This window comes from Lepidochelys kempii, chromosome 1 (assembly GCF_965140285.1).
Source record: "Lepidochelys kempii isolate rLepKem1 chromosome 1, rLepKem1.hap1, whole genome shotgun sequence".
Lineage (NCBI taxonomy): Eukaryota > Metazoa > Chordata > Testudines > Cheloniidae > Lepidochelys > Lepidochelys kempii.
In genome coordinates, this window is record NC_136380.1 from 324216278 (window position 1) to 324232273 (window position 15996).

Below are 15996 nucleotides of genomic sequence, written 5' to 3' on the forward strand. Positions count from 1 at the left end.
GCTAGACTGAAGAGCCTTCTATTATATTTGTTCCCCAGGAAGGTACTCATAGACTGTGATCATGTCACCCCTTAACTTTCTCTTTGTTAAGGTAAACTGATTCTGCTACAATAAGGCAAGAGTTCTAATTCTTTAATTATTCTTGCAGCTTTTCTCTGAACTCTCCCCAATTTATCAACTTCCTTCTTGAATTGTGGACACCAGAACAGGACACAGTATTCATTCAGTGCCAAATACAGAGGTAAAATAATGTCTGTATTTAGAAGTTAACCTGACATGGATGGACACAACCACTGTCAGTTTCAAACTGCAGCTAGTACTAAGGACAAAAACATTGTTTGGGCAAAAGGCAACTCTGCACTATTTCTTCTGCACCTGGTGATCAAACTGTCAAGAAAAAACAAAAGAGAACAGTAAGGGGGAGAGACAAATTAAGGAAAGAAGAAAAGAGAGACTGAAAAATGGAACAAAATAACAATAATGGCTGTCAAAAGCTGGGTCTGTTTCCCTGTGAAGAGATGGATGGTGTGCTCAAGCCACCAGATCTTTGATTTTCTAAGGGTTTGTTAAGATCTTGGAAAGATTGCAGTGAGCTAACGTGTTACTGACCCTCGACCTCTTTCCAAATCTGGTTAGTTCATTTTAAACCTTTTTATTTCTGAACCAATTCATTTTTGGAGACTGCTAACTTGCTCTCTGGTATCTAAACCTCTCTCTGAAGCCTTATGATAATTTGTACTTTACAGTTGATGATGTTGATGCTGTCTCAAGTGACCTTTTTCTAAACAAACTAAGGAACCTAGATGGAGCTGCTCTAAGGTGGGTGCACAACTGGTTGGAAAACCATTCCCAGAGAGTAGTTATCAGTGGTTCACTATCAAGTTGGAAGGGCATATTGAGTGGGATCCCACAGGGTTCAGTTCTGGGTCTGGTTCTGTTCAATATCTTCATCAATGATTTAGATAATGGCATAGAGATACACTTCTAAAGTCTGAGGATGATATCAAGCTGAGAGGGGTTGCAAGTGCTTTGGAGGATAGGATTAAAATTCAAAATGAACTAGTCAAACTGGAGAAAAGGTCTGAAGTAAATAGGATGAAATTCAATAAGGACAAATGCAAAGTACTCCATTTAGGAAGGAACAATCAATTGCAAACATACAAAATGGGAAATGACTGCCTAGGAAGGAGTACTGTGGAAAAGGATCTGGAGGTCATAGTGGGTCAAAAGCTAAATATGAGTCAATGGTGTAACATGGTTGCAAAAAAAGAAAACATAATTCTGGGATGCATTAGCAGGAAAGTTGTAAGTAAGACATGAGAAATAATTCTTCCATTCTACTCCATGCTGAAAGAGCCTCAGCTGGAGTATTGCATCCAGTTCTGGGGGCCACATTTCAGGAAAAGATGTGGACAAATTGGAAAAAGTCTATAGGAGAGCATCAAAAATGATTCAAGGTCTAGAAAATATGTCCTATGAGGGAAGATTAAAAATACTGGGTTTGTTTAGTCTGGAGAAGAGACTAAGGAGGAACACGACAACCGTTTTCAAGTACATAAAAGGTTGTTACAAGGAGGAGAGAGAAAAATTGTTCTCTTTAACCTCCGAGGATAGGTCAAGAACCAATCGTCTTAAATTGCAGCAAGGGAGGTTTAGGTTGGACATTAGGAAAAAATTCCTTACTGTCAGAGTGGTTAAGCACAGGAATAAATTGCCCAGGGAGATTGTGGAATCACCATCACTGGAGATTTTTAAGAACAAGTTAGACAATCATCTGTCAGGGATGGTCTAGATAATATTTAGTCCTGCCTTGAGTGCAGGGGACTGGACTAGAAGACCTCTCAAGGTCCCTTCTAGTACTATGAGTCTATATTGATTTTGCTACTGAGCAATGCATCATTGTAGGAAGAGAGAGGACCTGTAAGTGACATTTTCTTTTGACATCTTAATGTGAGTGGTTTGTGAGCCAACTTGAACTTGAGGAAGGAGCTTAGGAGGCAACCTACACCTTTTATTTTTTCCAATATGACCCTGGCCCAGCTCCATCTATGAACAGAAAGTTGAATTTAAAGGACAGTGCAGCCTGCCAGAGTTTATATGAATGTGATTTCCACAATACCCTTGTAAATAAGGACTAAGGTCAAATTCTGCACTGATTTACACTCCAAAGCAGTTCAATCGCTTTGCTCCTTTATTATTTTTGAAGTTACTGATTGTGATATTTTCTGTTCTTAAACCAAATGCAAGTATCAGTGTGTGTGGCAGAACTCTTCTGTGGGGTGACAGCTGTCCCCAAGCTACCTCAGAGAAAACACCCACACATGGAAATTACTTTTGAGTCAGGAAAACAATTGTGGCTTTTTATTCGTTAAGTCTGTTCTACCTTCAATCTTATCCTAGCAATATCTGTAAAAGATGAGCTGGGGAATACAGCTCTTACCAATCAGCAGACAAATGGGACATGTGCAGTAGTATTTAGGTTTCTTTTACAGACACCACACTCAATCCTACAAAACAGACGTGCAAATTTAAAATCAATTATTCATAATCTGTACAGTGCTAGGAAAATTTTGTTTCTCAGCAGAATATATTATGGATAAGACAGTTTGTTCAACTTACTATTTTGTAGACTGTATCAGAAACACACCCACACACATCTTACTTCCAACACTTACAGTACATCTATACTGCAAAAACAAAACAAAACAAAACAAAAAACCCCACAACCCCACAGCAATGAATCTCAGAGCCTGGGCCAACTGACTCCTACTCATGTTACAAGGCTGAAAATATTAGTGTTGACTTTCCACCAGCCTGGGCTCTGATGCCTGGTGAGGGGGATGGGTCTCAGAGCCCAGGCTCCAACATGTGTGGGAATGTCTGCGCTGCTATTTTGAGCCTCACAGCACCAGCCTCGCGAGCTCGAGTCAGTTGACCTGGGCTCTGAGACTCACTGCCGCAGGGTTTTTTTGGCAGCGTAGATGTACCCACAGTTGGATGTTTGCCTCATAGGCCAACTCTAGGTCAACATTAGGTGGGGTATGGTTAGCTTCATTACCTGCATGCATTGGCATTAACTGAGGGCATTTTTGAAAGTGCCTCTTAGTTCTCCAGTGTGGCTGTTCCATTAATGGCTGGCACCCTCCCTAAAGTCCTGTTATTTTTTGGTTTTGAAACACCTATTAAGACCCCCTTATTACTTATGAGACGTCTAATCAATGAGAGATACTGAAGCAGCTGTCCTGTAGGGATCCTCAATCTATTAGCCAAGATGGTCAGGGATGTAACTCCATGGTCTGCATGTCCCTAAACCTCTGACTGCCAGAAGCTGGGACGGGACGATAGGGCACGGACCACTTGATAATTGCCCTGTTCTGTTCATTTCCTCTGAAGCACCTAGCACCAGCCATTGCTGGAAGGATACCGGTCTGACCCAGTATGGCCATTCTTATGTTCTTAATTGAGAAAGAATAGAGTTCCCTCTTCTGCTCTGCATTTCTAATAGGAGCTGAGGTAGTTAAAACTTATTTTAACCAGTGAAGTCATTTGATAGGACTCTGAATACACAGGAAGCAAAGCTACTCAGTAACAAGGTGCTATTTTAACACAGCCACTTTTCAGAGTAGAACCACAGTGTGAAGTCTATGTATGAAGTCTATTATAGGAATAGATTTCATAGAATAGATAGAAGCTGTTCTCCTGGATTCTGTACTTGTGGATTAAAAGGTTTGGAACGGAGACAGGTTGGAGCTGAACTCCTCCAGAGACTCCACTGGAGAGCAAATGTTTTTTAATTGCTTTTTCTTCATTTGAAAACCCACTAAAAATATTAATTTTCTATTCTTATTGTCTTGGCTGGAAGAGACTGGAACTCTGAGGTTTCATAGTGCTGTGAATGACAATGGCAAATATCAGATACTTCAGAGGAGGAAGTAAGACCCTCCCCACCCAAACTGACAGTTATGGATAACAGGTTTATGAGGGAAGGTTTTCTAATCTCAGGAAGTTAGTAGTATGCTGATGACCTGAGTCAAGAGGATTGATATCCCACATACAATTTTATTCTGTATAATATAAGTGTAGACATTCTGGTAATTCATACAAATATCTAAACCTGTTTTGAATTCTGCTAAATCATTGGCACTGAAGCTCACAAGTTAAGTATGTGTAGTGTAGAAAAACATTTCTGCTTTTTAGTTTTAACTTTGTTGTCTTTAGTTTAATTGTGTGTCTCCTTGTAACTGTGCTATAAGAATATAAATAGGAGCACAAGACCTTCTCTCTTATTCCATTCACTATTTCATATACCTCTAACATGTTCACTATTATCTTTATGCAAAGACAGTTCTAGTCTTTTCAATCTCTCTGCATACGGATGTTTTTCATCACTTCTAATCCTTTTTTCCACCTTCTTTAGACCTCTTCTATTAATATCCACTTTTTGTCAGAAACATTTTGATGAAAGCATTCTATTAATTCATATAATGGCATCCCTTTCTTAATAGTCTAATATCTTGTTTGCCTTTTTTGCCCACAACTGCACATTGAGATGTCCACAATAATATCAGTTACAGTTAATTCCAAAATCAACAATGTGCACAAGTAATTCAAATTATTCTTCCAAATGAGAATTATCTGGAATGTGCCTGCATCAAATTTCATCTGGTTGAAAATCACTTTGCTTTGTTAGGTTCTTTTGAAAGACCTCATAGTCTTGAGATGTGATTAACCTAAATAATTTTGTCATCTGCAAATGTTGCACCACTTACCGTTCACCTCTCTTCCAAATGACAAACACAGATCTGAATGCACAGGTTCTAGTATGGATACTTGAGGCATCTCACTATTAATCTCCTTCCACACCTTGCAAAGGGACCTTTTATTTTATTTTATTTTTTTTGGAGACTCTTTTTTCCCCTCTCTCTTAACTAGATCCATGTGAGAAAGAGAATGGGTAACCATCAAAACCAGGCAAAGTAGTATATGTAGTCTTTGCTGAGGTAGTGAACACATAAAAGGATGCTTTTGCATTCAGGGATCTAATACATGGCTGGTATCCAAAGCCCTGAATTCAAGCTGATTATCAGCATCTCTTCTACACTTTTTCCATGATGCTATGAGGTTCCTCTCCCCAGACTCACTTCTGGGGTATGATGAGCAGCCATATGTACTTCTTGCCACCTCTTCTGACATCTTTGGGGAAACTAGACCTGCCCCTCCCATTCCCAGGGCCCTACTAGTAGGTCCTCATCCCCACAATCCTCCTAGATCTCTTAGGAATTAGTTATCCACTGTTAGTTTATTAGAATCCAAACAGAGTCTGGGGAAAATAATTGATCAGCCTGTGTTCTGCTGCTGAGACAGAATAGCAGATAGCAGGGACAGACAGCTGAATATTAGTGCCCAAATAGTCTGCACACTGAATTGCATGGATATTTACAGTGTTTGAGAAATTATTCAACTCACTCATTTCTAGAATAAACTCAAGACTAATTTGTACTGCAGTCTTAACTTGTCAAGCAAAGATTCTGAATTGCAACAAGAATTGTTTCAGCCTTTATAGCATTTGAACTCAGTCACATTTAACTAGTCTTTTCTCAATGGGAGACTGAGACATTTTCCAACCTGCCAGCCAAATGAATGCTGAAGAGCTCATATACAAGACTGCAGTCTCCAAAGGGATAAAGACTAGCTACTGATTGTTATCCTGTGCATATCAATAGGTAAGTCAAGTCAGAAGATGCTTAGTCTTTACTAAATTCTGGTATGCAGAAAGACACAATTTTTGCTATCTTACCAGTTTGGATATTTTATTTACTAGGGGAGGAAAAAGTGAACAAAAACTCAAAATACAGAAAATGATAGAATATATTTTAGAAAAACATTCTAAATAAATGACTCATCTTTTGAAACAAATACTGGGGGTGAACTATCTATGAAAGTACAAGTTCAATTTACCATCGATAAAGGTTAACATGATCGTGTGTTTTGAATTAATCATGAATGGGTCTGTAATTATCACTATTTGAAAAAACAGAACCCTTTTTTTAAAAAACAGTAAAATAAAGGGCAAGGGGCACAAATGTTCTCTGGGAGAGCTCACAGTTGTGATGCAGTGTAACGTCCATGAACAGACTAGTAATAGCAAGCACATTCGCCGCTTACATTTAAAAAAATTACTCAGTCTTGCACTCACTGAATATTAACATTATGAGTTTTAATAGGGTTGCAACACCTGAGAAATTGGGGAAAATCTTGCAGAAGACATTTAAAAAACAATGATCATGAAATCTCACCTGTAGTTTGTGCAAGTAGAATTTTGACCTGAAGGATCTGTTGGGTTAAGACTGACTCGAGGTGAGACCTGAGCTGACAGCAAAAATCCCAATGCTAGGATAATGAGTGCTACAGTAGTACCTAAAATACAAAAATAAAAAAGATTTTACTTCAAAGTACGCAAAATAATTCTTTGCTGCATAGACCTAGGTCTGGAAAAAGGAAGACACCCAATTTATATGAGCTTAGCACAGTATTTCCTCACTATGCTAATCTATTGTATAAGGATCTGAGAAAAAAATTGTTTTTTTGGGTTGGGATCAGTGTTAAATTCAACAGCTCCTGATTTATTATCCAGATATTAAATTACTCAGTTGTTTCTTTTTTTTAAACATGGAGTTGAAGACTGTATGAATTAACTCGTATTCCCTTAAGTGATACAAATAATGTTAAAAAAGCAGAGTTAAACAGTGGCTTGTAAATCACAATATGTCCCTAGCTCCCAGACATCCAGATCCACCTGGAAGAAGGACAATAGCAACACGCTTTTGCAGCACAGCATTCCTAGTTATATAGAAACAAGAAAATAAATTTGATTTTTTTTGCAGAGCTCAGTTTGTAGAAATGCTACCAAAAATATAAACCTGCTGTTATGAATCAACCTTTTTCTACCAATCCACTCGAGCCCCCAGAATTTTCTGTGCATCTGTTGTCTCAATGTGTAACACCAAAAAGGGGAGGACATAGGCAAATAGATACATGCAGTGTATTAAAAATAGTTCATTCCTAGCACAAAACCTTAGACCATATAAACTGATAACACCTTGGTCAGCCTTCACCATGTCCTAATAAGTAACATAGGTTATTTTGCTTTTGGGGAAGAATACCATACTGTGTACTATATCTTGTATTATCTATTTCTAGTAAGCTCAATCACTGTATATTGAAATATCATATTTTATATTATGTTTGTGTTTATATACATATCTTTCTACATCCTATATATATGAAGTTGATAATCGTGTGATAAGTTACAAAGAAATATGATAAACTTCAGTGTCATTTGATGAATGAAGATATCATGCACTTGTTACCAGCACTCGTACCCTTTTCCCAATATTCCATCTCTCTAAGACTACTTCTAAAAGCCTAAGTGTAAGCAGTGTCAGGATGAGCTCCACCCTGACATCTGGTGGTGAGGTGTGGCAACTTGTGGAAAAGAACTTCAGGGGCCGATCTCATTTGCATAGGCACACCCACCACGCCTAGAATGAGACCATAGCTGCCCAAATGGTCACTTTGGCTGCTGTGGGATCCCCAGTGTCTCTGTTATTGGGGCAGGAAGAATAAATTGTTATTACCCTGATTATGGGAACTGTGCTTGGAACTGTACGTGGCCTTTTGTTATGCTGGAGGGATTCACCATCAACTAAGTAGCACTCGCTAGGCAAGGGTCATGGGTTCCAAAACTGTGTGAATGGAGAGAGGCTGGAGATAAGTAGTAATACTTGGTAGCATGGGCCCCTTGATGAGGGCCTTACATGCTAATTGCACTTTCTCCACTGTGGAATATCAGAGCTAATTTTGATTTCATTAGAAGTCTAGTTATAGGCTGCTGAGCTCACTTTGGGCTGACAGTGCACCAGCACTGGGGCTCCCCTACTACAAACTGAATTCACCTAAGAGCTGAAATCACTGAGTGTTGTGTTAAGTAGTGGGGGAGCCTGAAGATATATTGTGGAGCAGTTTGCGGGACAGCTGGTGAAGCAGTTCGACGCGGAGCAGTGTGTGGATGGCAGGAGCTGCTTGTGGGCCATGGAGCTGAGCGAAGGAATTCGTGGGGCGGCTGGCGGAGCGGAGCGCAGCTGAGCGAAGGAGTTCGTGGGGCGGCTGGCGGAGTGGAGCGCAGCTGAGCAAAGGAGTTTGTGGGGCGGCTGGCGGAGCGGAGCGCAGCTGAGCGAAGGAGTTTGTGGGGCGGCTGGCAGAGCGGAGCGCAGCTATGGAGCTATGGGGCGGTCAGCTTCAGATCATGTAAGGTGCCTCTTACCCCCGTCCCATTTCCACACAGGTTGGGAGGTAAAGCTCTGCAGATAAACTTTCGAACTCTGGGGCTGCCCTGACCAGGGACAGAGACTTTTGGGGCATTGGACTTTTGGGACTTTGGGTGATTTGGGGTTGCTGGACTCAAGAACCAAAGGGAAAGGGCATGCCCCAATTTGCCTGGGGTGGGTTTTTTTTGCTCATGGGTTGTGTTATGAATCCTGTTGGTGGTGTTTCCCCAACATAATGCCACATTGTTTCTCTCTGTTATTAAAAGGCTTTTGCTACACTCAGACTATGTGCTTGCGAGAGAGGAAGTATTGCCTCTTGGAGGCGCCCAGCGGGGGTGGTATATATTTGTCCCAGGTCACTGGGTGGGGGCTCGAGCCGGTTTGCATTGTGTTATTGGAATGGAACCCCTAGATATTGAACCCAGCCCTTGTTGCTGCCAACTCTGACGGGCAGAAGGGTTACATAAGCAAATTTAAATAGACTTTTAATATAAATCCACCAGAAAAAAAATGGTTTTCCTCCTCCAAATTTCACCTGTTCAGGGCTCAGGATGCACAAGAATCAACCCTACACCAGTTAAAGCTTTTCTCCAAATAAAAATAGTGTGACTTCAAAGCCTGATATCTTGAAGCCCTGCAGAGCTTTATGCTATTGGAAAGGGGAGATCATGATTTTCAACTTCCCAGTAGAACTCAGCATTCATTTTTAGTCCTGGAAAGACCACAGATATTAGAACTTTAAAATGTGACATCTTTAGGTACAAAAAAGCAATTAAAGGTATTTTTGGAGGGTTTTATGGCTCCCTCTGATTCCTGTATAGTTCTACTAATGGTGACAAAGGGACTTGGTGTTAGGATGGAGGGATACAAAAACTCGTGCCTATAATTAAAATATACCTCCCCGAGCCATTCCTACAGCAGTTTTTTTTCTAAAATAGGTGGCACACAGAGAAATACATGATGGTTTTGTGGAAAGCTAATTTGGAACTGTCTGTAAAGCTCACATATGGCTTCACCAGTCATGAGGTATGTGACTATCCCAAATTCATGCCGATAAAATCTTTATACTATATCACACCCTCATGTATTCCTTTATTTAACTATTCATACATTTCACACACAGAAAATATCTGTATATGTCTATATATGTAATATAGTATGCTGTATTACACATTTAGCTAACACCTTTACCCAAGGATCCGACGAAGTACTTATAATGTGAAGCTAGCTTTTACCTTAGTTATGCAGACACAATAAGTCCTTCTGTAACATATGGGGACAGATTCACAACCCATTTCACTACCATACAAGTGGAGTGCAGCGGAGGTTTAGAAGTGCACAACACCACTATGTAATAGTTCGGACAAGTGAAAAATACTTTACCCAGTTCAGTCGGCATGGGGAACAAAGGTATTGCAGTCAGAATGTAATTGTATCTAAGAAGAAGAGCACAACACACACATTCAAAAACTCACACACACTTGTGTGTGCCTGGCTTACACATTAAAAACTTAGGCAGATATTCTTTAAAGAACTACCCATAATATGGTTCTTATGTTTTTCAAGGAAAACATCTGGTTTCTTGAGAAAACCAATTTACAAAATATGAAAAATATTACTACTACTACTACTACAACTAATGTCCTGTGTAGCAAAGAGTGTTTGTTTGATGTATTATAGTAACCAGTCTATTATTCTGGTATTAAAATACTGTGCACCAGCATTTACCAGCAACTTTGCCAGCATGGACGCGTGTACATTAATAAGGTGTTTTTCTGAGCACACACAGGCAGTTTACTTACGCTGATAGATCTGTTTCTGATGCCAAAAGCTTAAGCCAAACCAGGAAGCCTAAATCTCTGGAGAAATTACGAAGCCATCATCAAAATAAAAATGTGGATTTTCAATTTATTCTATATTTGGCTTTGTGCTGCTACTATGACTATTTACATCAACGACAATCATCTGGGCATGCTGAAGCTCATCCTGGATTTAATGTACTTTCCAAATGCCTATAAGCCAGAACATCAAATATTTTTAGACATGTTTCACATGGGGAACTATCATCAAATTTATATTCATTCTAAATATGCTTTGTTCATCTTTTGAGAGGTTGACCTAATACTGAAACATCTTCCTTCATCCTTTAACCCCTTGTACAAAGGAGGAGGAAAATATTCAGATTTGGCAAATAGGCATTATATAGTATTTCCGTCTGTGGAAAGTTTTCCTTTGGCTAACAACACAAACCAATACAGCATATCATTAATTGAGGCTAAAAAACTGTAAGTATTCTGAAGATATTTAATGTCCTCTCTATTACATAAAGCTAAAATGTTGTCATATGTACAAATACAGTGTGTTTTCAGACTGCCAAAGCCTGAGAAAAAAACTAAAACAGACATTACACCCATCAAAATCTCTGCACATTTTACATTTAATGAACAGCCTTTGAAGATACAGAACAAAGGAAAGAAAGACAACTGGCATCAAAATATAGCAGGAGTTGGAAACTAAGCGGAGTCAGTAGCCAACCTGTTAAAATTCTGCCTGTCTTCTCCCCTTTTTTGGCAGAAAGAAGCCTATGATAACTTTTGTAACTTTTCAGCGATCTATCAGCATGGTAGGATTTTTTTTAAATGTTGCCAGCTCTTTGAAACTAGTGAAGATGCCAGACTTCAAATGGTAAACACTTCTTTACAGAACATTGGCAGAGAATGGAAAATGTCCATATCAATTTAGGAAAAAGAATTTAGAGTAAATCTACCTTTTTTATCCAATCATTAACAATGATACTATAGACCACAGCTAGTCCAATAAATGTCAAGTCATTACCATAAGACAGTACTTAATGTGCACACTGTTACACTATGTAATGTTTAGAAATAATACTTATGACTTATACGGTGCTTTTCATAACTTCATACATTTGTGCACATTTTTCAATTTTTTCTTGCACTTAGCTTTCATATATCCATGCAGCCAGTGAGTATTGTCCTCATTTTACATATTGAGAGATGACAGCAGAGAGGTTACCCACAGAGGCAGCACCAGTTGTAATCAGTTTAGAGTTCAAGATTTCCCAGTTCCCTTGAAAGGCAGTTTAAAGTAGCAGAGTGAAAAATGCACACTTACAAACATAACAAAACCCTCTATTTGAAACACTGCCCACCAGAGGATCTAAAGAGCAACATAGGACCTAGTGTTTATTTATTAAGCATCCCTCCTCCTAAGATGCTCTGTATGCTGCACAGACGATTAAAATGCAGTAATAACAGATATGCAAGAATGAAATCATCATAGAATATGTGACTTACAAACACAACACTGCCTCCCCCAACCAAACTCTAAAAGCCAAGCACCACACAAAAAGCTCTAAATAGTATTTAGAGATGGTATGTGATCTCAGTCTCAGCTCGATGGGAGTCAGTATTGCATTTTTCCTTTTTTAAAAGGCCACAGGATAAAGATGATGAAAAGTAACACAACACTAATTAAAATGATTGAAAGAAGGCAACCCAGTAAAGAGAAGGGACCTAGAAAAGGACATCTTTACGTACTAATTCTGTTCTGCATTTAAGTACCACAAACACACACACTCTTTACAGTATTCTTCTTGGTTTTACTACAGTGGCCATCTACTCTTTACTAAACTGCTTTGCGAGAAATGTTTGCATGAACATTTTCAGATCATTGATCTTTGAATATATTAGTTAGAGGGCCTGGTCACAAAGGGCCCAAAAATTCCGGAGGCAGTGACTAAAGCCTGATGGTCAGGACCCAAAAGGATCAGTTTGTAATTCTGGCACTGAAACACTGAAAAATACACTATGCCTAACACAGAGTACAAGATCAGTATTGTGTTATTGCAAGAAATAGGCTTAAAGTATTTTGGGAGTAATAATAAAGTAATACAATTCTGCTTTGTTCTGCTTTTGTTCATGCCCCATTATAATATTTGATAGACCACACAGAAAAAGAATGACTATTAACTGAATAAATAGCATTAGATGACAGAGTTAGACAAATTCACACAACGTTATATATTACTGTAAGAGTGATATACAGTAAACAGTTTTGGGACTAAACAAGTCGCCTGGTCTGGAGTCAGTCACAAGCAATGAAGTGCATATTATTTTGATGTGTGCTTTAAACGGCTAGGAAATTTAAACAAAGGTCAACAGCATGAAAGCTATCAGCAACTCAATCCAAAGAATAAAGGTGGATTTGATAAATCAGTTTCATGTCTAGGGAGCATGATCAGATACATAAGCCATGTGCCGACAGATATGGAAAAATAAAAGATGCAGGTTGCAGAGACGTGAGTCATTCAACATTAACTAGTGATTGCAACAGAGGGTTGCTAGCATGGAGACCATTCCTCATGCATTTACAATTTTAATTTTAAACTTATCTGCTTGAGCTAAAGTTGAAGAAGTACTTTCTCAGCATTGCTGTGTTCAATTATGATCATAAAGGTTTTTAGAGAATACTAAAGGTCACAAGAATGCAAGGAATGTACCCTGATATTCCATACCATGGTGTCTCCTGCAAGTCATTAAATTGCCTACTATGGGGAGCAGCTAAGTTACTAGATACTATTGATGGAAATAACTTCATGTAACATTCTGGCTTTGAACTCAGTTGGTAGATGGTTAACGGTGATTGCTCTCTTTTATCCAAGTTATCTCTGTCAAGTTTCAACCCTTCTGCTGTTGAATCATGTATAAGAAGATTTAAGTTGTCAAAATCTGCACTGAAAAGGCATTATTTTAAATGTGGGTACCTATTGTAAGTTGAACATACCAAATTTGCTCAAAATTACATGTTTTAATGTACAAATTGGTTAACTGTGCATACCAACCCGCACAGTTACCACACATAAATGCATGTTTTGTAGGCAAAATAAATGTAGACAAATTTTGCAGCTCAAGTGCTATTAGTTGAGAATTTTGTCCAAATGTATTGGTGTTCCACTCTGGCAAATAAATTATTAAATGAACTAGTAAGTTATTTTACTCTTGAGACGTTGAGATCCTCGATACAGAGACCACCACTGTCAAATTTCATGTTTCTGGGCCAACTATGGGGTACTAGAACTTCTCAACTACACAGTTATACAATTTTTTTAAAATGGGCAAAACAAAGTACCTTTCCCTAATCTCGTTCTCTGAAATGGCAGAACTGTTTTAGCTGAAACTTTCCAAAACAAAACCAGGCCTCTCAACCTGAGGCAGATACTTGACATGGAAAATTTCAGGCCAAACAGTCTGGTTAAGATATAAGCAAATGAAAACATGGTCTTATAATGAGAACCGCTGGGCTACATTAACGATAGACAGTGCTACTAGCTCTGCCTATATCATCTTCCTAGAAGTGACTGTTTTTATTGAGTTTAAGTGTGATGTTAATGCCATTATAGAAGAATGCTTAGCTAATGGCTAAAATTCATAAGGCATTCAGAATTTTACACTTTAGTTTCTCATGTGACTATGTTGGATTAGCCACTTCATGTTAAACCATTAACTATAATGCTTTTACTATTTCATATTTGGAGGGGCAATGAACAGAACAGCACTCTTCTCTTTTTAAAAGAACACAGCAATTATATGTCTTTTTGCTTTCCATAATAATTTTTGACAAAATGTTACAAATTCATTTTAGTTTCTAAAAATTACATATGCCATATTATATATTTAAAAACTAACCAACTGTGAAGTTAGGCACATTTGATTGCTCCTAAATTAAAGTCTTAAAGGGATATACATATTATTGTCAACTGTGCCCTGAAGCAGAAATTGCAGCTGAACAAATATATTCGTTATGATAAATTTAAAAATTGCTTTCATTCTTAGCACGTAGCTGCACATTATTTTCATTCTTAAAGGGCCCTCTGTACTTCAGCTTAATGTATTTAAACACACACATTTTACTTGTGTGTGTGCAAAATGAGTCAGTCGTTTATTTTACTTTTCTTTAGAAGATCGTGTTGATCAAAGGAGAATTCAGAGCCTTATTTTCATTTTGTTCACCTTCATTAGAATCAAACAGTATTCCCCAAGTAATGTCTCACCTGTTAGGCTACCAAGCGTAAGTTTCCGGCGGCCCACTTTTTCAACAAGCCAGACTCCCACCAGTGTGAAAAGGAAGTTTGTAAATGCTGTCACTGCAGCCAGCCAGATTGCAAGACTGTCATCTTGAACCCCCGACATCTGCAAAATGGTTGCACTGTAGTACCTGTAAAATGAACAAGAGTCAAATATAAGTACCACCACTAATTTGACCTTTGCTTAGATCACAGATTCCGTCATACAGTTTAAGGCCAGAAGGGACCATTAGATCATCTAGTCTGACCTCCAGTGTGACAGACCACAGAATTTCACCCAGTTACCCCTCTATTGAGCCCAGTAGCTTGTGTTTCGCTAATGTGTGGCTTCCAGAAAGGCATCCAAGTCTTGATTTGAAGTCTTCCAATAGTTGGAGAATCTACTTCTTCCTTTGGTAGTTTGTTCGAATGGTTAATCACCCTCAGTGTTAAAAAGTTAAACATGTTTTAGCAAGAGTGAAGTGGAGAATGGTCTTTATCCTCAAGGAGAGAACACGCTGCTGAGAGATTTCATAACCTTTCGAAGTGCTTTAAAAGAGCCACACAAATACATTCAGTGCCATTTCATGGCAAGAAGTTTTTCAGCAGCAAAAAACACAAAACAAAAACTCCAGCTGCTTGCTCGCTGACAAGGAAAACAATGGATCACAGTTCACAAGGGGGAAGAAAAGAACATCAATCACTATTGGGCTATTACCAGCAGGAGAGTGAGTTTGTGTGTGTGTGGGGGGGTGGAGGGTGAGAAAACCTGGATTTGTGCCGGAAATGGCCCAACTTGATGATCACTTTAGATAAGCTATTACCAGCAGGACAGTGGGGTGGGAGGAGGTATTGTTTCATGATCTTTGTGTGTGTATATAATGTCTGCTGCAGTTTCCACGGTATGCATCCGATGAAGTGAGCTGTAGCTCACGAAAGCTCATGCTCAAATAAATTGGTTAGTCTCTAAGGTACCACAAGTACTCCTTTTCTTTTTGCGAATACAGACTAACACGGCTGTTACTCTGAAACCTATCAATCACTATGTTAACTTGTAGGGCCAGTGGTCTTGACCTGAATCTTATGCTTGTGATAAACAGCATTTTTGTGCATTGGAAAGGAGAGGATAGTTGTGTGGGCATCAAAAGAGGAAAAGTCAACCAAAACTCCCCATTATCCAAACTTCACTTAAGCTTTGCCCTCTTTATCTCATTTATTTTAAATATCTCAAACACTTTGGGTAAAATTGTTATTGAAAATTGACTAACAAAAGCTAATAATTGATTTCGGAGCATGTGTTTAAATTGCATTTGCCAGTTGTAATTCCAGTTCTAATTTTGTTATGGGAGAGCACTGAGTGTTTGGCGTTGAGCTCTTTTTCAATATTTAAATATCTGAATGGCTCCATGGCTCAATGGCTCCATGTCTAGTTGGCAGCCGGTATCAAGTGGAGTGCCCCAAGGGTCAGTCCTGGGGCCGGTTTTGTTCAATATCTTCATAAATGATCTGGAGGATGGTGTGGATTGCACTCTCAGCAAATTTGCGGATGATACTAAACTGGGAGGAGTGGTAGATACGCTGGAG

The 15996-nt window shown here is 38.8% G+C and overlaps 1 protein-coding gene across 1 annotated transcript in view; it reads right to left on the reverse strand.

Moving 5' to 3' along the window:
* Window positions 1–15996, reverse strand: part of SLC2A13 (solute carrier family 2 member 13) — a 317348-nt gene that overhangs the window by 82489 nt on the left and 218863 nt on the right. The window contains exons 5-6 of the mRNA XM_073328433.2: window positions 14401–14564; window positions 6297–6417 (exon numbers count right to left, since the gene is read on the reverse strand). Coding sequence (XP_073184534.1) covers window positions 6297–6417; window positions 14401–14564 — 285 coding nt within the window. The remainder of the gene's footprint in view (window positions 1–6296; window positions 6418–14400; window positions 14565–15996) is intronic.